At 42.9% G+C, this 19,755-nt stretch overlaps 1 protein-coding gene across 4 annotated transcripts in view; it reads right to left on the bottom strand.

Moving 5' to 3' along the window:
• ADGB (androglobin) overlaps positions 1-19,755 on the bottom strand; it is a 236,172-nt gene that overhangs the window by 87,419 nt on the left and 128,998 nt on the right. For all 4 annotated transcript variants that reach the window (XM_075064028.1, XM_075064027.1, XM_075064029.1 and 1 more), the window contains 5 exons: positions 17,090-17,153; positions 15,057-15,159; positions 12,785-12,926; positions 3,246-3,360; positions 1,595-1,762 (listed from right to left, as the gene is read on the bottom strand). In XM_075064028.1, the coding sequence (XP_074920129.1) occupies positions 1,595-1,762; positions 3,246-3,360; positions 12,785-12,926; positions 15,057-15,159; positions 17,090-17,153 (592 nt within the window). The remainder of the gene's footprint in view (positions 1-1,594; positions 1,763-3,245; positions 3,361-12,784; positions 12,927-15,056; positions 15,160-17,089; positions 17,154-19,755) is intronic.

Below are 19,755 nucleotides of genomic sequence, written 5' to 3'. Positions count from 1 at the left end.
ATGAAAAAGAGGAAAAAATTCAGACAACCATTTATTTTGTCAAAAAAGCTGATTTATATATTTCTTTGATCATTAATACTCTATACAGAATATTCCACAAATGTTTGTTTGTTTGTTTTTTCCATTTCAAAACTTATGCCTTTGAGCTCCCATTTTGCACAAATACATATGACAAACACTTCTCTCTAGAGACCTAGATAGTTTCAGGAGCAAGAAATGGGAAAATACTCTTTCATCTTACTCTGATGTAAAACATCTGCTTATGAGATGACTAACATATTTCTTCCTATAGGACTTGGATTCTTTATCATAAAATGGCACAAGGGTTATTAAAACATTTGGCTACCTGTTTATATCACAGATTAACTTAAACTGAAACACTGATTCTTACTTCCTCCCCTAAACATTGGAGATGTTTGAATCTGGCACCAGTTTCACATGCAACTACTGTGAATTGGACTGGCTTCTTTCTGTTTTGTATCAGTGAATGTAAAAAATTGAATACCTACTTGCAGTGAAAGCAGCAGAGAATCCTGTGGCACCTTATAGACTAACAGACGTTTTGGATCATGAGCTTTCGTGGGTGAATGTTCTGATGAAGTGGGTATTCACCCACGAAAGCTCATGATCCAAAACGTCTGTTAGTCTATAAGGTGCCACAGGATTCTCTGCTGCTTTTACAGATTCAGACTAACACGGCTACCCCTCTGATACTTCTAGTGAGTAATCTAACTGATTAAATATGCATCATCATTTCTATCAGCTGTTCTGTACCTGAATACAAGTCACACATGCTGAAATTAATGTACAAAGTGTTGCGTTGAATAAAAAATAAATCAGGATGGAGCTAGTCCAGTAGTGTAAACATTTCGGGGAAAATATTTGTTAGGCTGGGTGGCTAAATACCAATTATAGTCAACAGTAATATTGCTGGTTTTGGTTGTAATCACTTTGTTATCTCTAGTGGCTGCTATTACGGTATATTAGGACACTCTGTGTTAAAAGCATGATTATTTAATGTTTTGAAGAAAGACCTAGCATAATTAACTACATGCATACAACATTTAAGGGAAAGTTGTGACTATGAAAAGAATCCATTGTCTTCAATAACAAAAAACCAAATCAATTTTTCCTGAGACAACATCAATCTTAGACACGGTAGGGAATTATTCTGTGTATTGCTTTCTGAACTTTGGTTAGTCTCTTTGCTTTCATATCCTGAATTAGATCTCGAAAAGCCGATGAATTTTGATGTTTGAAACATGCAGCGCCGAACTGCCAAAACAGGGTCTGATTTTAGCATGTACAGTTCTGCATATATTATCATTTGGATATATAAAGGAAAGGCAATTTCTATTTGTAAACTCTATCATTTGCACATGCAAGTTATAATGGATTTCAAACCATGTGTGCAAAATCAGAGGCAGAGTTGGAGACCCCTTTGAAAATTTGGCTAATAGTAATAAATAATAATAAATAATAATAATAATAATAATGATAGCAGCTTATCTGAAGAAGAGAATGAATGTTCACACATACACACTCTTTTATATTGTGAACTCTTTTAGAAAAAGCAGATTATTAGAACTGTTACCTTGAAGTGTTCTCTAGCTATTCCTGTTCCATGGAGGCTGTGAGGGAAGTGAGTTAGTTCTAGCTCCTTCAGGGCCTTGGAAAGTTCAGGCTCACTGCTGAAATTATTAATCACATTTCCAATAGCTTTCAGGATAACCGTAGCCTGTTCTATAAACCGGTAGCTCTCCTGGGGAGAGAGAACATTTTAGCTTGTGGAAGGAAAATGCTATCAGTTTATCAGATAATGAAGAATATAAAAATATTATGAATTGATTATTCTTCTTTTGTACCAACCACTGTAAAATATTCAGTCAAAATTAAGATGCATATTTATATCGTAGTAAGAATAAGTGAAGGCTTCTCCTAGCTAAAATATACATTGTGACATAATATTGGTTAATCCCATCCATATATTCTTAGAAGAGTATTTGTATTTGGTTGAACACCACGTCTAAGTGAATGCTGCACACAGCAGTGTTAACCTTCACCTGAATTTCTATGTGAGACTGTAGAAACTCAGCTGGGAGTGGCACTCTAGAGACTAGATGCTCCTCTTGCAAAAATCAGTGGAAAGACGACCACAGAAAGCAACTGCAGGGGCAGTTTTACATTGTTTTTATGGCCAAGGAAGTTCCACCCACAGATTCTCCCTTTTGTAAAGAGAAGGGAGACAAGTTGAAAATGTTTCTCTTTTTTTCTTAACATATCAAGTTCTCAGGTTTAATCTACCTTCCTAAATATCCATCCTAGCTTGCATAAGCTATTTTAATATCCTATTATTACACAGCAGTACAAATGGCTGCAAAATATCCCTTTTTAAAAAATCTGTTGCACAACTCTGCTTGAGAATCTACACTTCCTTTTAAAAAAACCCCAAAGTCTCTGGCCCAATCATTTGTAAAGGAAACCTTGAAAACATGGACTGAGTTTAACTAATAAAGAGACACCTGTCTGGATCTACAGACAACCTAACCAACAGCTCTGAGAAAGCATTAATTTCTCCCCCAGGGCCTCTCATCACAGCTATCACGAAACCCTTTGAATCAATAGTCCATTTTAAGAGCAAAACTATTCTGGGGCCTGCTAGTCATTTTGCAACCAGATGGGGGGAAATGTATTCATCTGACCAACAGTTTGCATCACTAAGTCGGCATTTTTTAACTTATTTTAATAATCTTTACATGCATTTTATGACTATCAGAGCTGCACACTGCAAAAGAGAAGACAATACATGACCTCTAATTTAAATATTTCCACTACATTCTTTAATATCCAATTATATATTGGCACATTAATGAATTTTCAGCTATTTTATGTGAAACACATCATCCAACGCCTGCTTATACGTTTACATCACATAGCTATAATAATGCCCATCTTCATATGTGTCTCTCTCCCTCACATTTCCAATATCTCAGAACTGTTTCCCTTGCTTCCATATATATTTGGAATTTACATTACATTATTCAGTAAAATCTACTATAAATAGAGATGCAACATTATTTACATTAAGATTTAAATTTCTTTTTGTGACAATACTTCTGCACAACTCACAGAATTTTCTTGCATATCCTCCAAACTCAAAATTCAAGAGAAAAATTAGATCAGTCTGCAGTAAACAGTGGTCAATGACTTGCAATAATATTGCATGCATTGTTATGGTAACGTACCTTGTCAAGATTTGGCATAACAGTGTCCTCTTCACCAAACACACATGGCACCATGCTACACAGATGGATATGGTGCCCTATGGGGGAACTTGCAGTGAAGATTAACACATGTCGCCTACATAAAAAATAAAATATAACAAAAAAGAAAAGCACTCTCTTTTAGAACAGTGGTTCTTCAACCTTTTCATTCAGTGGACCAATTTCATAACAGTGAAATTCTTTTCTGGCCCACCTCCCTTTTTAACCCTTAATTGCTAATTGCTTGATTCTCAAAAAAGTACACCTCTACTTTTATATAATGCTGTCCTTGGGAGCAGGACCGGCTCTAGCCGCCCCAAGCACGGCGGCACGCCGCGGGAGGTGCTCTCCCGCTCGCCGGTCCCGCGGCTTCGTGGACCTCCTGCAGGCTTCTCTGCGGGGGGTCCGGTGGTCCCGCAGCTCCAGTGGACCTCCCGCAGGTGTGCCTGCGGATGCTCCACCGGAGCCGCAGGACCAGTGGACCCTCCGCAGGGACGCCTGTGGGAGGTTCACCGGAGCCGCTTGCCGCCCTCCTGGCAACCGGCAGAGTGCCCCCCGCGGCGTGCCACCCCAAGCATGCGCTTGGCACGCTGTGGCCTGGAGCCGGCCCTGCTTGGGAGCCAAAAAATCTTAGCACGTTATTGGTGAAACCGTGTTATACCGCACTTGCTTTGATCCACCAGAGTGTGCAGCCCCGCCTTCCCCCCCTCCCCCCAAAGCACTGCTTTACCATGTTATATCCAAATTCATGTTATATCGGTTGGCGTTATATCAAGGTAGCGGTGTAATTGAGCAGAGCATGAGGAAAGGCTCCTCAAACTACTGGTGAGGTTATAATTACAGGTTGTAATTTGAGAAGCCACTGTTTTAGATTTATTTTCTGCTTTAGTTTGATTACATGTGGTTTTTATAACACAGAATAACATATTGCTGTAGTATTTCGTAAGGAGAGAGTATAAACTCTTTGGGTCTGAGACTGTGCCTTCTTTTGGGTCTATATGGTGTTTTCCAGACACTGATTGAAACAAATAATAAATAATGATAAGAAGAATTTAAAAGCAAAGACCACAGCTGGCTACATTTAAGTTTATAAATCTGATCTGGAAAATCTAAAGTAATAGTAAAATGTCTTAGTTATTCGTTATCTTAATCAAAATTACTATAAGGACTTAGGCAAGAAAAAGGAAATTTAAATATAAAACCAGATTAGAGTAAAACCACTTTTATGCAATAATTCCAGGCCCAATCCATTCAAGAGTAGCCTCATCAGCTGGTGATTAACAGAAGTTCAGTGTGCCCCTTTGGGAACTACAGCTAATTCCAATTTTGAAAGGAAGAAGAATTCTTTCTTGTATTCACACAAGACAGGATCAGGCACTCAACACCATATTCCTCCTTTCTCTTGTGAACGGTGGTATGAGAACTTCTTTGGTTAATAGCAACAAGAATAAAGGAAGAGTGACATGGTGCAAAGATTTTAAAATTTGCTTTTTTTTAATTGCAACTGGTTAGGGACGAAGATTACACCTCTTCCTGGCATGTGGACAGTGGGAGGAAAGCTTCCACTTGGATTCCCAAGTAATTTTTCTTTTTGAATGTGTAGTGGGGTGGTTACCCGCTCCTGCCCTGAAGGGCTTAAAACAGCCCAGGAGAGGGCTGTAGCTGGGGCAAGAAGCCTGGGCTGATTGGGAGAAAGCAGGCTCAGCTGTGGCCAAGCCCCAATCAGGCCCAGCTAGCCCCTATAAGAGGCAGTGAGCCAGAAGCCCAGACAGTTTCCCCTCTCCCTGTAGAGGGAGAAGGGCCTGGCTGCAGGGAGCTAGACAAGGTACCTAGGGTGGAGTAGGACTGGGGAAAGGCAGAGGGGCTGGGGAGCTCCTGCCTGGAAAGCCCCAGGCTGCGGCCTAGCATCAGGCCAAGACATACTGGTGGTTGCAGGGGGAAGCCCAGGGCTAGGCCAAGGCAGCAGGTCCAAACCCCTTTGCTGATGATGAGTAACTGATACTGCAGTCTGCCCCAGGGAATGGGGGCTAGATGGAGACTGGGGAGTAGCCAATACTGAGGCAAAGTGGGGATAGTGGGGTGGGGTTCCCCAGGGAAAGGGAGACCCAGTTAAAGGGGCACTGGGGTCCTGGGAGGGACACGGTGGCCAGAAGCTGGAAAGCAGATCACTGGCCTACAGAGGGTGCTCCGGATGCTGGAATGAGCTAACTCCCTGAGAGACCAGCAGGAGATGCTGCAGGGGTGAGTCCCGCCATGTACAGAATGAAATGGAAACTGCTCCACAGGGACAGTCCTAAGCCCACTTCTACTCCCCTGCCTGAGACTGACATGTTGTAAATTCTACACAATTAATTATTCCTTGTGGCATGATTGTAACTTGTGGAGGATGGGGAATCAGAGATGTAGTAGCATGGGTGGGGAGCTTATCTGTAATAGATACCTGCTTCTTGGATAGCTCTGAAACTTGCAGTTGCAGAAATATAAAGATTTGTTCTTTGATTTAGAATCCTGCAGAAGACTAACTTTTCTGCTGAAATTTACGACAGTGCAGTCCCCCACAGAACTTGAATCTCCAACTTTCAGAAACTGCACAGCTCAGAAGAATGTAGATGCTGATTAATCTGTCCATGAGCCAGTTCAATCAGGCATTCTGATGTATATATTTATTTTCCAGCTGAAATTTGTTTTACTGCCATTTGTCACAAATGAAATCCATTTTAATATTTTTAATCAGTTTAGAGAAAAAAGGAGCACTGTTCAACTTGATTGACTTAATACCAGATATATAACAAGTCTTTGTGTTTACTTTTCTGTTCCTTTGAAATCTTATTTGATTTCCATTTATAGTTTGTTGGCATGAACATACAGGACATGACAGATAGATATTGTTCTGTTCAAGTTTTATAGGTACTTTTTGTAATATTGTAAGTTTTTGATAGAGTTTTATTTTATTTTTATATATATCTTTTTAAATAAAATCTACACAAGAAAAAAGAAGCTAAAAGTTCACAGCAGCAGTCCTTTGTTCATTTTCATATAATCTTTTTTAAACTAAACTGGCAAGTTTTTATTTTTTGAGAACCAAAAGCTTTGAATTATCCAGCAATTCAGTCCTTGTGGCAATACATCATGTATTGTTTCTTTCATTTCAAACATGTTAAGAGACTAGTAGATATCTAAGGATGAAGGAGGTGGTATGGGGTTGTCTTTTCTTTATTTTTACAGCCAAGGAACTGCTTTAAACCAGATATCTAGGGCTACATGCCAAGAGAAATGATCCTACAAAGCATCAATGTCATGGTTTCCTAATCATTTTAAATTGGAATTGTTTGGGAAGAGGAGGTTACTCACCTTGTGCAGTAACTGACGTTCTTCGAGATGAGTGTCCCTGTGGGTGCTCCACTTTAGGTGTCGGTGCGCCCCTGCGCCTTTGATTGGAGATTTTTACAGCAGTACTCCTACCGGCCAAGCATGCTTAGAACCTGTCACTCACTCTGAGTATGTCACTAGAGAGCATGCGCGGCCGGTACCCTCAGTTCCTTCTCTACAACGGAGGCTACCCCAACTCCGAAGTAGAGGGGAGGAGGGTGGGTAGTGGAGCACCCACAGGGACACTCATCTCGAAGAAACGTCAGTTACTGCACAAGGTGAGTAACCTCCTCTTCTTCTTCGAGAGATGTCCCTGTGGGTGCTCCACTTTAGGTGACTTCAAAGCAGTGTATCTCAAGGAGGTAGGGACTTCGGATCTGGCAGGAATGCCGTAAACAATACTGCCCTGCCTAATCGAGTGTCAGAGAGGGGGCCTTGAGTAAGGCATAGTGAGTAACGAATGTATGGTGGGAGGACCAGGTGGCGCCCTACAGATGTCTGACAGGGTACTCTGCGTAGGAAGGCTACAGAGGTAGATACAGATCCAGTGGAATGCGTCCTGATCAATGCGGAGGTGTAACGTTCCCTATCTGATAACAGAGACGTATGCACTCAGAGATCCATCTCGAAAGCCTCTGAGCAGAGATAGCCATGCCCTTGGAACGGTCCGCGATAGAGACAAAGAGTCCAGGAGAGCCTCGGAAGGGTCGTGTTCTGTCCAGATAAAAGGACAAGGCCCTACGCACATCAGGTGTGTGCATCGTGGCCTCAAAGGAGTTTGCGTGGTTTCGGGAAGAAAGTTGGTAAATGTATTGGTTCATTGAGGTGAAAAGGAGCATGAACTTTTGGAAGAAATTTTTGGGTGTAAACGCAGAACAACTCTGTCCTTGAAGAAGAGGGCACATGGTGGATCCGCCGCAAGAGCTGCTATCTCGCCTGCCCGTCTGGCGGAGGTAATGGCCACCAAAAGGCTGTTTTCATTGAGAGGTGCAAAAGGGAGCAGGTGGCTAAGGGCTCAAAGGGTTGGTGAGTTAAACAGGACAATACTAGGTGAAGATCCCATGGAGGGTAGGTGACTTAACATCTGGATATAGGGTTTGGCGTGCCTTCAGGAAACCTTTGGTGATGGGATGAGCGGTGGCTTAATGTCTGGGTATAGGATTGAGGAGAGATGCGGTGCCGAGGAGAGGCACGCTGCCGGCACCGGGCCGTTTTCAGTGCTGAGGAGCAGCACGCTGCCAGCACCGCGGCCACTTGGTGTGCCCAGGAGGTAAGTGCGCTGCCGGCACTGGCGTCCGTTTGGCAGTGCTGAGGAGGAGCACGCACGCTGCTGGCACCGTGGCCATTTGCGGTGCCCAGGGGAGTGCACTGCTGGCACTGCGGCCCATTTGCGGTGCCAAGGGACAGGAGTGACAAGGACCTTCCTGACATCCTGGAGGTCGGGTCCCTGCCTCAGTGCTCTGTGAGAGCTGTGGCTTAGGCATCAGAAAAAGCTGAGGCACCTGCCTTTGGTGTTGTCAGCACAGAGGGTAGGGATCTCGCGGGAGACCCCTACCCTTGTTAAAGTCTCTCCTGTGAGACTGTTCTGCTTCTTGCCTCCGCTCCAGGGAGGGTAAAGCAACGCTGCCCACCAGTTCTGATCTGGCTGGGGCGCGTGTGGGAGTGGGTTTGACCTTTCCCATCTCCGAAAGCGTGCTTGCTTAGCTCGTCGGCAGTGGTGTTCATCATGCCTGGGATGTAAACAGCTGATATCTGGATGGTTTGCAAGGCACCAATTCCAGAGTTTCATGGTCTCTGAACAAAAAGAGTGGGAACGAGCCCCTCCTTGTCTGTTGACGTAGAACATGCAGGCAATGTTGTCTGTTATTATGCGTACATGCTGATTCTTGATTAGTGGGAGGAAGCAACGGCAAGCATTCCGGATAGCGCGAAGTTCTAGAACGTTTATGTGTAGGGAGGTCTCGAGGATGAGACCATAGCCCGTGTACTGTGTGGTGAGAGATATGGGCCCCCCAGCCGGTGAGGGATGCGTCGGTTGTCATCATCACAGTTGGTGGAGTCTGGAGGAAGGGGACTCCAGAACAGAGGTTGTCAGGGACTGTCCACCGTATGACAGAGTCCTTGACCCGTAAGGTATGGTCAATGATTTGTTTATTGAATGCACGTTTGGTTTGTAAACCGTGGCCAGCCAAGCTTGGAAGCACCTCATCATGTGGAGACATGCATTCTGGACCACGAAAGTGCACGAGGCCATGTGCTCCAGTAGTTGGAGGCAGTCTCGGGCGGCGACCCGAGGGCTGCTGTGAAGCCTTGCAGCCAGCAGTTGTATAGTATTGACACGGTCGGGTGGAAGGGATGCCCATCCGGTTCTGGAGTCGAGGCTTGCTTCTATAAAGTCCAGGCGTTGGGTAGGACTTAATGTGGATTTGTTCTCATTTATTTGCAGGCCCAGGGATTGAAAGCACTCGATGGTGATTTTTTATGAAGCGGAGGGCCTCGGCGTGTGTGGAGGCCTTGAGAAGAAAGGCAATCGTCCAGGTAAGGAAATATTATAACCCCTTGTTTCCTGAGGTAGGCCGTGACTACCGGTAGAAGTTTGGAGAAAACTCGGGGGCAGTGGAAAGGCCAAATGGTAGAACTCTGTATTGGTAATGCGTCGAGCCAAAAGGTAAACGGAGAAAAACGTGGATAGTGCGTGAAAATAGGCGTCTTGTAGGTCGAGGGCTGAAAACCAATCGCCCTGCTGCAGGGCTGGAATTATGGTGGTGAGAGTAACCATTTGAACTTTTTGTTTCTTGACGAAATTGTTGAGTCTGCTGAGGTCGAGGATCGGTCGCCATCCTCCAGTTTTCTTCTTCTGTGTTAGAAATAAGGGAACAGAATCCTTTCCCTTGTGGCATTTGGGCACGAGTTCGATAGCACCCAGGTGAAGAAGATGTTGTACTTCTTGCTGGAGGTGTGGCTCGTGAAAGGTGTCCCTGAAGGGACGGGGAGGGTGGTGGGTGGGAGGTAAGGAGAGGAAGGGATGGAATACCCCATTGTGATGACCTCTAGAACCCACTTGTCGGTGGTAATATTCTGCCATTGGTGTAAAAATGGCTGTAGACGACGATGTCCAAAGACAGTTGTGAGCAGTACATGCGCCGGAATAGGGGACGACGTTTCGAGACCCTCGACCAAAGGTTCAAATTTGTTTATTATTTTGAGGAAGTTGGGGTATCCCCGGAAGAATTGGGGCGACGCACCGCTGGTATCTGACCTCTGGCGTTGGCGTTGTTGTTGTTGATCCTGAGCTCCCGGGAAATGCTGAGTATATGAGGGGTAGCGCGGACGGTGGTAAGGTTGATATCTGTACTGTCGCCTTCTGTTTGTAGGGGTCTGGATACCTAAGGATCGCAGAGTTGCCCTTGAGTCCTTCATTGAGTGCAGCACCTCATTAGTGGTGGAAGCAAAGAGTTTATCACCATCAAAAGGGAGATCCTCTATGGTGCTCTGAACTTCGCGAGGAAAGAGAGAAGAGGAAAGCCAGGAACCTCGGCGCATGACGGCCGCTGTAGCGGTGGATCTTGCTGCAGTATTGGCTGAATCCAGAGCTGCTTGAAGAGCCGTGCAGGATATGATTTGGCCCTCGGAAACTAAAGCTGTAAACTGTTGTTTCTTGTTGTCTGGGATGTGTTCAATAAGTCCAGTGCAACTTATTATAGTTTTGTGGTCGTACTTTGCTAGAATTGCGGTATAAGTGGCAATTCGAAATTGCAACGTTGAAGAGGCATATACCTTTACGACCCAGCAGCAGTCTAAGCGTTTGCCCTCTCTGTTGGTTGGGGTATGGGCGGAAATACTGTTTGTTTCACTGATTGGCTGCGTCCACTACCAAAGAGTTTGGCCCAGGATGTGAGAAAAGGAATTCAGAGCCCTTGGAGGGAATGAAGTATTTCCGGTCCGCCTGTTTGCAGGTAGGCTGGCTTGTGGCTGGAGTCTGCCAGATGGATTTAGCAGGTCCCAGAAGGGCTGAGTTAATTGGTAATGCCAGTCTGGATGACGAAGATGGTTGCAGGATGTCTGTTAGCTCATGTTGTTGGTCAGGTACTTCCTGCAAATTGATTCTAAGCTCATTGGCAAACCTTTTGAAGAGATCTTGGATTTTGAAAATCATCTGATGGCAGTGGGAGGGGAAGGAAGTAAAAGCCTCCTCAGGTATTGGATCAGTTGGTACGTCAGGTAATACTGGGTCAGGAGCTGGAGTTAATTGATCCTGAGGATGGGAGGGTGCCGCCAAGTGCGTCATAGGATTTTGACGTTTCGCGTCTAGTGTGAGTAGAGTAGCGGACGTGCTGCCGAGGGAAAGATGGCCACGGAGCCCAATACTGCCATGGTGGTGGAAAAGGCATAGCAGGTGCCATCCAGGGGTGAACACCCAGGAGGTGGGATCTTGAGGTTGGTGTGGACAATTTTCCTGTGTCCGCAGGGGACAGGACTGTGAGGTAGAATTCAGATTGCACTGGCACAGCAGCCTGTGGTTTCAGACTCCTGCTCACTGGGAAGGCTGCTCGGACCCTGAGTCATTTGTATAGAGAAGCCATCCCCAAAAAAGGGCGATTGCAGTGTAGGTGACACTAGGAGGTCACTTGAGTGGGTAATTTGTAACGGTGGGGCAGTTGTAGGCGAAGGCAGATAGAGATCCTGTGAGGAAACCCGGGCTGGCACTGGAGTTTTTTAGTCTTGGCTCCGTGCCAAGTAGCGGTAGTAATGCCGGTGCCGCAGGCGGTGCCGTGCTATTAATAGCAGGCTGCGGTGCCTCCCCGGCCTCCGGCCTGAGTTGTCGTGCCGCATTCATTGCGGTGCCGATAGGTGCCACAATCGAGGCAGGCAACTGAAAGCCTGTCGCCTCCGCACCAGAGCCTCGCGCTGCCGCCGAAAGCACAGGCAGGTGTAGCGCGGTACCGGAGAAGCCCGGCTCCTCAAACACTCAGGCGGGGAAACTGACGAGCTGGTAAGGAAACTGACGAGCTGACAGGAGAAGGTTTACCAGTGAAGTTTCCTCTTGATTGTGAGTGTTCTCTTTTAGCTGTCCTCTTAGTTTTTTTGAAGGATTAGAGCTGGGTCTGGAGGCAGAGTCCGTGCCAGGGTCTGAGGCAGACTGCAGGGATTTTTGAAGTAGAAGAAGTTTTAATTTTAACTCCCTGTCCTTCCTAGCTCTAGAGCTTAACTTAGTGCAGTGAGGGCATTTTTGGGGAATATGAGTGTCCCCCAAGCATTTTATACACTAGAGTGCCCCTCAGAAAGAGGGATAGAGTCCTTACAAGAGGAGTAGCGCTTAAAGCCTGTGGAGCCAGGCATATTTGAAGTGGCTGACAGAACGAGAATTTTTTTTTTTTTTAACTAGTAGGAAGAAAAGTAGGTAACACTAACTAAGAGCTAAGTAACCAGAGAAAAAACTGCTAACTACAGGTATTTTAAGATGAGGAAAGAAATATTAAGGAGTCTGCTGAGCTCCGTCTCAAGCTGGGGGCGGTAGAGAAGGAACTGAGGGTACCTGCCGCACATGCTCTCTAGTGCCATACTCAGAGTGAGTGACAGGTTCTAACCATGCGTGGCCGGTAGGAGTACTGCTGTAAAAATCTCCGATCAAAGGCGCAGGGGCGCACCAACACCTAAAGTGGAGCACCCACAGGGACATCTCTCGAAAAAGAACTTATGTTCTTTCATGTTTCATAAATTCCATTTCAAGAAGAGTTACAATACTGGCTACAGTATCATACTTCAGTAAAAGTTTTAATAAAAATGAGTGTTAAGAGAGCTGCTAATACCTCAGCCAAATTTCTGAAGCCTTCTATTTAGAACTGAATGTATTTCAGTTGTTGTTTTCTAGAAAAACTAGTGGGACTACTCATGAATAACTGCTCAGCAAACAGAGTAAGGGATTCACAGAGTGACACACAATTTTAAAAACTGTAGTAATGATTCTTAAATCCAAACAAACATTGCAATCTTACCAAAACTTGGAAAAATCCTATAAATATTATGCAAACTTAACATTCAAATATTTGCAAATAATTAACCATTCCAGATTCAGTTATGCAAATTCTATCCTTAAGGCAACAGCAGGTCTTTAAGTGCTAGGGGGAAATTAAAAAAAGACCAGTACACACCCTGGGGGAAGTCTTAGCATAGCAGCTTTGGTTGCATATGTATGTATCTTTAGCACAAGTTGTCCAGTAGCCACACTTTTCCAAGAGAAACTTTCAACCGTAAGCATGCCTTGTGGTATACCAGAACCTTCTTTTTGTGTCGCTGTAAGAAAAACAATTAGAAAAATAAAGTTAGCAGAGCAACTGATAAAATTTTATCATGAAACAGAAGTCAGGAGCACATTTTGGTCATCAAAGCCCATGAAAAAATAAAGGGACTATTTGTAAGTTGATATATGCCAGTGGTACCTCCACCAGTAAGTGCCCTAGTCAGCCACAGAAGTTGCCTACCCTTAATGGTAGCTCTGGGAGAAATACAGCCATTTTTCAAGTTAACCGTGTTTAAAAAAGAACTAAAGTTCCTGGAGGACAGGTCCATCAGTGGCTATTAGCCATAATGGGCAAGGATGCAAAACCATGTTCTGAAGTGTCCCTAGCCTCTGTTTGCCAGAAGCTGGGAATGGGTGACAAAGGATGGATCACTTAATGATTACCCATTCTGTTCATCCACTCTGGGGCACCTGGCATTGGCCACTGTCGGAAGACAGGATACTGGGCTAGATGGAGCTTTGGTCTGACCCAGTATTGCCATTCTTATGTTCTTAACCAGTGTACAAAGACAGCACAGAACAGAGGTTATGTATACATTCTAATCTGAGGGTCTTATTCAGAAAAGATATAAATTAGATCCCTTTTTACTCACTTTGGGTACATTTACACTGAGAGTGTAAATTCCTGCTCAAGGAGCTATATGTGTGCAACTCTGAGTCAGAATGCTAAAAACAGATTGTAGCCACAGTGTCATGAACAGGAGCAGGTTCTAGCTTCCCTAGGTACGTACCTAGCATCTCAAATGGGCTCATACTTGGGGTAGCTAGCCCCTCCTGTCACCATTGCTACACATTTATTTTTAGTGACCTAGCTTGCTCAGAGTAAGTGCAGGTACATGTCCTTGAGCTGGAATTTACACCACCAGCTCAAAGTGTAGACATAACCTTAGACTCCCACAGAACTACTTGGACCTGCTTTACCCTTTGTAAGAGGGTTAACACATAGGTGTAATTACACTTTATTTTGGCTCCTTGGCATGTAACTTACATGCCCTCAAGGTATGTCTAGACTAAGGTTTATAGGCCTATTTAACTCAAGTTGACCGACAATTAACTTAATTCTTTAAAAATATTAATCTAGATCAGGGGTCGGCAACCTCTGCCACGCAGCTCTCCAGAGTAAGCACCCTGGCGGGCCGAGCCAGTTTGTTTATCTGCCGTGTTGTCAGGTTTGGCCAACCGTGGCTCCTACTGGCTGTGGTTCGCCATCCCAGGCCAGTGGGGGTGGCAGGAAGCACCGCGGGCCGAGGGATGTGCTGGCGGTGACTTCCCACCGCCCCCATTGGCCTGGGATGGTGAACCGCGGACAGTGGGAGCTGCGAACGGCTGAACCTCCTGACACGGCAGATAAACAAACTGGTCCAGCCTGCCAGGGTGCTTACCCTGGCAAGCCGCATGCCGGAGGTTGTTGACCCCTGATCTAGATATTTCAGACATTTGTGATTTATCCTAGGCAGAGCCCTAGAGTATCAAGATGAGTCTGCTGTAAACCAATTCAAAAGTGTCCAAACAGGGATTTGCATCAATTTTAGTTAGATCAGTGCAATTATTGCATGTAGACCCAGCCCAAAGATAGAACAGTTTGCAAGAAGAGAAAACCAGGCAGAAATGACACGGGAAATGAAAGGAAATCCATTCTAGAAAGGTATGGACAAAAAGGGAATAGCAAATGATTAAACATTGTAAACAACTCCTTAAGAGGCATTGTTCATAAAAAGGATGTGAAAAAAAGTGTTTTCAATCAGTGTGGTGCAATACAAAAGCACCACTGCGGCACAGCGAAGTGTTTTGACAGATCATTTCCTGGAGTCAACTTGCTCTGTTTAAAGCCTGCCAAATTACTGCACAGGTGAACACATCTTGCTAAGCAGATCTGTTGTGACTCATAATTCATCACGATACTATGGACATAGCATGTGTCAATACTGCAGGAGAGAGAACTCTAAAATATCCAAAGGGAATATTGCAGTTCTCACTAAACCATCTAGGCACTGAATGTCACCTACTCCATAAAAGACCAAAAAAAAGAAAAAAGCATGTTTCGAAAGAAGACAGTTAATATAAAAGTCTTTAGCAGTTGAGAACAATCAATATTAACACACTTTTTTCTTTATTGATCTTACCTCCAGAATCTCCCCAGCGTACTAATGCCGAAAAACTAACCAGGATTTCAATAGGCTTCAAACTGTCCACAAATAAATAATAGAAGACTCGATCATCTGTAAACTGCAGGTGGAAAAGAGCATTCATGTTTAATTTGTTGAATTAGTCTTTTACAATTTTTGATTTAAAGTTCAAACTTTGTGACTCAATGTACATATGTAAAACAAGCAGTTAATTGTTACCAGTGCTTCTGACAGAGCTTCAAGTTTCATTTACCTATTAATATTATTCATTCTTTCCACAGATTAGAGAAAAAATAGTTTCTTTAATAGAAAATGTACCTACATCTTATGCACATCTTCCCCGTGTACCACCAATTTAATTAAACCCTGCTTATCTATTAGTATTTAATAAGGGACCAACAGTTATAATAAGGGACCAACTCAGTTACCTTTTTAAAATATCATTACGATATGAAGCATCCAGGAATTGTTCTACAATTTGCCAACTGTAATCAATTCCAACAAACTTGTAAGATATACAGTATTATGAATATTCTTGATTTGTGCCTTAACATACAATTTATTCTGCATCATTACGATTTCTACTTTGCAAAAATAATAAAATATGGTAGCACTTTACTTAAAACTTTAATGCATAATCATCAGAAACATTCCTATAAAATACTCCAATTTAAACTTCATTTAATTGTCTCTTTCATTTTTCTTAAATTGGAGTGTTTCTCACAGCCATAACTGTAAATATTAGCAATTTGATACTGAGATATTAGCAATATTGGCATGTCTTCAGATCAAGGCTAGATGCACTTCAGGGAGATGTTTTACCCCAAACAAGGTATTGGGGTCAATACAGGGGCAACTGAGTGAAATTTAATGGCCTATGATATATAGGACATCAGACTAGATGATGTAATAGTCCCTTCTGACCTTAAAAATCTATAAAACTATGAAATTACAGTACAAAAGTGTTATCCCATATGGTTGATATTTCATTTGCCAGATGGCATGAATATTTGATTTACTTGTGTCTAATAAAATATTATGGTGCTAGAGTAAAGGGTTCTAAAGGATATACTTGGCCATCCTAGCACACAGCTAGGATTGTGTTCTCTACATTTTAGAAAATAGAGCATGTTTTCAGTTGCATGAAGTTGCATATGCAAAGCAGATCATGGGTCAGGAAAACTGACCTATGATCTGGTTACATTTTATAACGGTGAGATTAGTGACACTGAAGATATGCTGCAGTTAAGGAATATAACCCATATAGATAATTTCCGGGTACAAGATTTTGTACTAGGTCTATTCATGACAAAGTTTAACTGCACAGCAATTACAGGGTATTAATGTACTAAATATGAAACTAAAGGAGCAACACGTTCAGACATGTTTAATCTTCCAGTTACCTTAATTTATTAGTTAACTGTAGGTATCTAAAATATTGCTAGTGTTTTAACATTGTAATTGTAATTACATATGTAAAATGTAATTCCAGTCAAGTGCACCAGATTCTCAAGTGCACCAAAGCAGCACTTAGCACACCTAAAGAGTCAAGGGATGGGAGACTATACTTCTGCCCTCCCAATCTTGAGGCTCTCAGAGATTGAATCAGTCTGGGATGCTCTTGAGAGGCATCACAGCGGCTGCCTCAAGGCAAATTTAAGTCATCTTTGCCTTGCAACTTAAGTGGAGTTGAGGATCTGGCACACTGTATTCTATAGTGTAAACTGAAATCTTTTTGCTACCTCCAACAGTCATCATTTTTTAGCCATTGCCAAACAGTAATCTGTGGTACCACTATCATTTCTGATTTCAAAGGAAGGGAAATATTGCAGTATAAGTGTCAGCAACATGTTGACTTTTAACGATGACCACTATTGTCTTAAGTATTTCCATATATATTTTTGCATTATTATTTTGTCTGTAATAGTTGTTCTTCATGGGTTAGCACTAATATTTAGGACTCATGAATTATCAAGATGTAGGCTCTCTCAATAAAAAAGTGAAATCAATAATGTGATGCATGCATGTACCTTAAAATCGGCTTTCTGATAACTATAAGCATATGTATTTGGTTTGTGGAAAACATGCAGGTTCCTAAAAAGAAAAATGAGGGGAATATTAATCTTAGTATTAATCATTTAATTTAGTAAACTTTCTCTCATCCCACATAGTGCTACTGCAACCATTTCTATCCATTATGAAACAGACTCAAAACTATTTCTTGAAAGTGGTTCAACATCTGAAGCCTCTTAAAAAATGAACACGTACAATTTATCTCCAGTGAAAGCTGTTGACCAGGGGTTGCAACTTCTGGCACACAGCTCGCCAGGATAAACAGGCCAACGGGGGCGGCAGGAAGCAGTGTGGGTGAGGGATGTGCTGGCCATGGCTTCATGCCACCTCCATTGGCCTGGGACGCTGAACAGCGACCAGTGGGAGCTGCGGTTGGCCAAACCTGCTGACGCGGCAGATAAACAAACTGGCCTGGCTCGCCAGGGTGTTTACCCTGGCGAGCCACGTGCCAGAGGTTGCCGACCTCTGCTGTTGACATTGATTAGTACCTTTGTTGCAGGTCTAACTCTCTCTTATGCAGGTCTGACAGCTAGTTTCATCTTATTTGGATTTGTAAATGGCAACAAACTGAAATAGTGTTAAAATTTTAACACCTAAAAAAATCACTGAACTATAGGAAAAGCAGAGGTATCACTATAGGGGATGATTGCCTTTCTGTAATTTGTTAACTCTTCTAAGAAATTGTGTTAGCCAGAAAATGACTAAGAAACTGAATCAAATTATGACCTCAGTCTGACCCAGTGAACCTCACTGAGTTCAACTTTAACTGATGATATAATTTGAACCAGAGTTCAGGGTTTTATACAAAGGAAGAGTTTAGATTATTCAAAGTCCCTATTGAGGCAGTGATACATTCTTGACATTCACCTATTCTATAACTGCTGATCTGCTCCTCCTCCCCCAAAATTGATGCCAATTTCTAACATCCATATCAAGCTCTCTGTATTTGACCTATGTTCACATTAGGCAAAGAAAGACATTCAACATCATTGGCTGCCAGGATAAAAATCTTAGCTTGGCAGCTAAAATTTCTGTGTAATAAAGTCTTTAAGGATCAGTAGGGATCATTTTTAAAAAGTGTAAGTTCTGAAAATAGGTAACTGTCTCATCCTTTTTAGAAATGAGAAAAAGGAACTGACAAGTTTGGCATATAAATTTATTATGGTGGTCTTCAAAAGGCTAACAGTAATTTATTCTATGTTCAACGAACAAACCTTTTAAAAACTTGTTCATATTTTACCATTGACTCTAAGTGAAGCTGTAACTAAACTACACCCTTTACAAATAGGAAACAGTGTTGCAGAATGGAAGGGGGAAATCACTTGCCTGGTGACTCTACTTGAAATCTTGAAGGATTCTTGCTCCTGACCTGGTGCTCCCTAACATGAGACAGGCAGTCCTTCCCAAACTCTAAAGTGCTCTATAATGTTTAGTCCCTACAGGTAGCATGCAGGTTCAGGCACTAGCTATAGCCCTCTTTCATGTACTACCTATGACAATAACTGTTGCCATAGAGAATTTTCAGTCAGTTCTTAATGAGTGGAAAGTGAAGGCTCCTCAAAGAAATATCAACCATAAAAATAAAATATCTGAAATATTAGTGAGGCTAAAAGACAAAAGCTTTAAAAAAAATGCATAGAAAACTGGAACATCTAAAATTAGGTTCCCCCTCAGAGAACTAGGATTGCATATTAAGAAATTCCGACTTCCGTAAAGATACGAAAGGAAAAACACAACACTGCAACATGCAGCTGTCATAAACAGATGGTAAAGGGTTAATGTCTCTCTTCCTGTAAAGGGTTAACTAGCAGTAAACTTGGAACACCTGACCAGAGGACCAATCAGGAGACAAGATACTTTCAAATCTCGGTGGAGGAAGCCCTTTGTTTGTGCTTTCTTGGTTTTTTCTTTGTTCTCTCTGGGTCTGATAGGGACCAGACATGTAAGCAGATATTCCAGGCTTCTGAAAAGCCTTTTCTGTTCAATTTAGTAAGTACAGTTAGAAAGGTGTTAGTCTTTTAATTGTTTTCTTTTTTTGCAAATGTGTATTTTGCTGGAGGATTGTATCTCTGATTGCTGCAACTTTGTATTTGTGCTGAGGGAGGATTCTCTCTAGTGCCTATAAGCTGAAAGACCCTAATTTTCCATCTTGTTTTACAGAGACCATTTTTATTTTTTTTTATTTAAAAGTTTTTCTTTTTTAGAACCTGATTGTTTTTTTATCTTGTGTGACCACCCAATGGGAGGGATTCTGCACTACACAGGGAATTTGTGGGAGAAGGAGAGAAGAGGCGGAGGAAACCTTGATTCTCTCTGTTAGTATCACTGTTCTCTCTTCAGGGGAGTCTGGGGAGGAGTGAAGAACAGGGGGAAGGTGGATTTTCTCTCTGTTTTAAGATTCAGGAGTGAATCACAGCATCTCCTGTGTACCCAGGGAAGGAGGATCTGGGAGAAGGAAGGGGGAAATGGTTTATTTCCCTTTGTTTTGAGACCCAGGTGTTTGGGTTTGGGGTCCCAGGGAAGGGTTTGGGGGCCAGAAAGTGCCCCCAAACACTATATTTTTGGGTGGTGGCAGCTCTACCATTTCTAAGTTAGTAATTAAGCTTAGGGGGGTTCATGCAGG

This window comes from Chelonoidis abingdonii, chromosome 3 (assembly GCF_003597395.2).
Source record: "Chelonoidis abingdonii isolate Lonesome George chromosome 3, CheloAbing_2.0, whole genome shotgun sequence".
In the NCBI taxonomy this organism is placed as follows: Eukaryota; Metazoa; Chordata; order Testudines; family Testudinidae; genus Chelonoidis; species Chelonoidis abingdonii.
The sequence above is the reverse complement of the archived record's forward strand: the minus strand, read 5'-3'. Positions and strand labels throughout refer to the sequence as shown.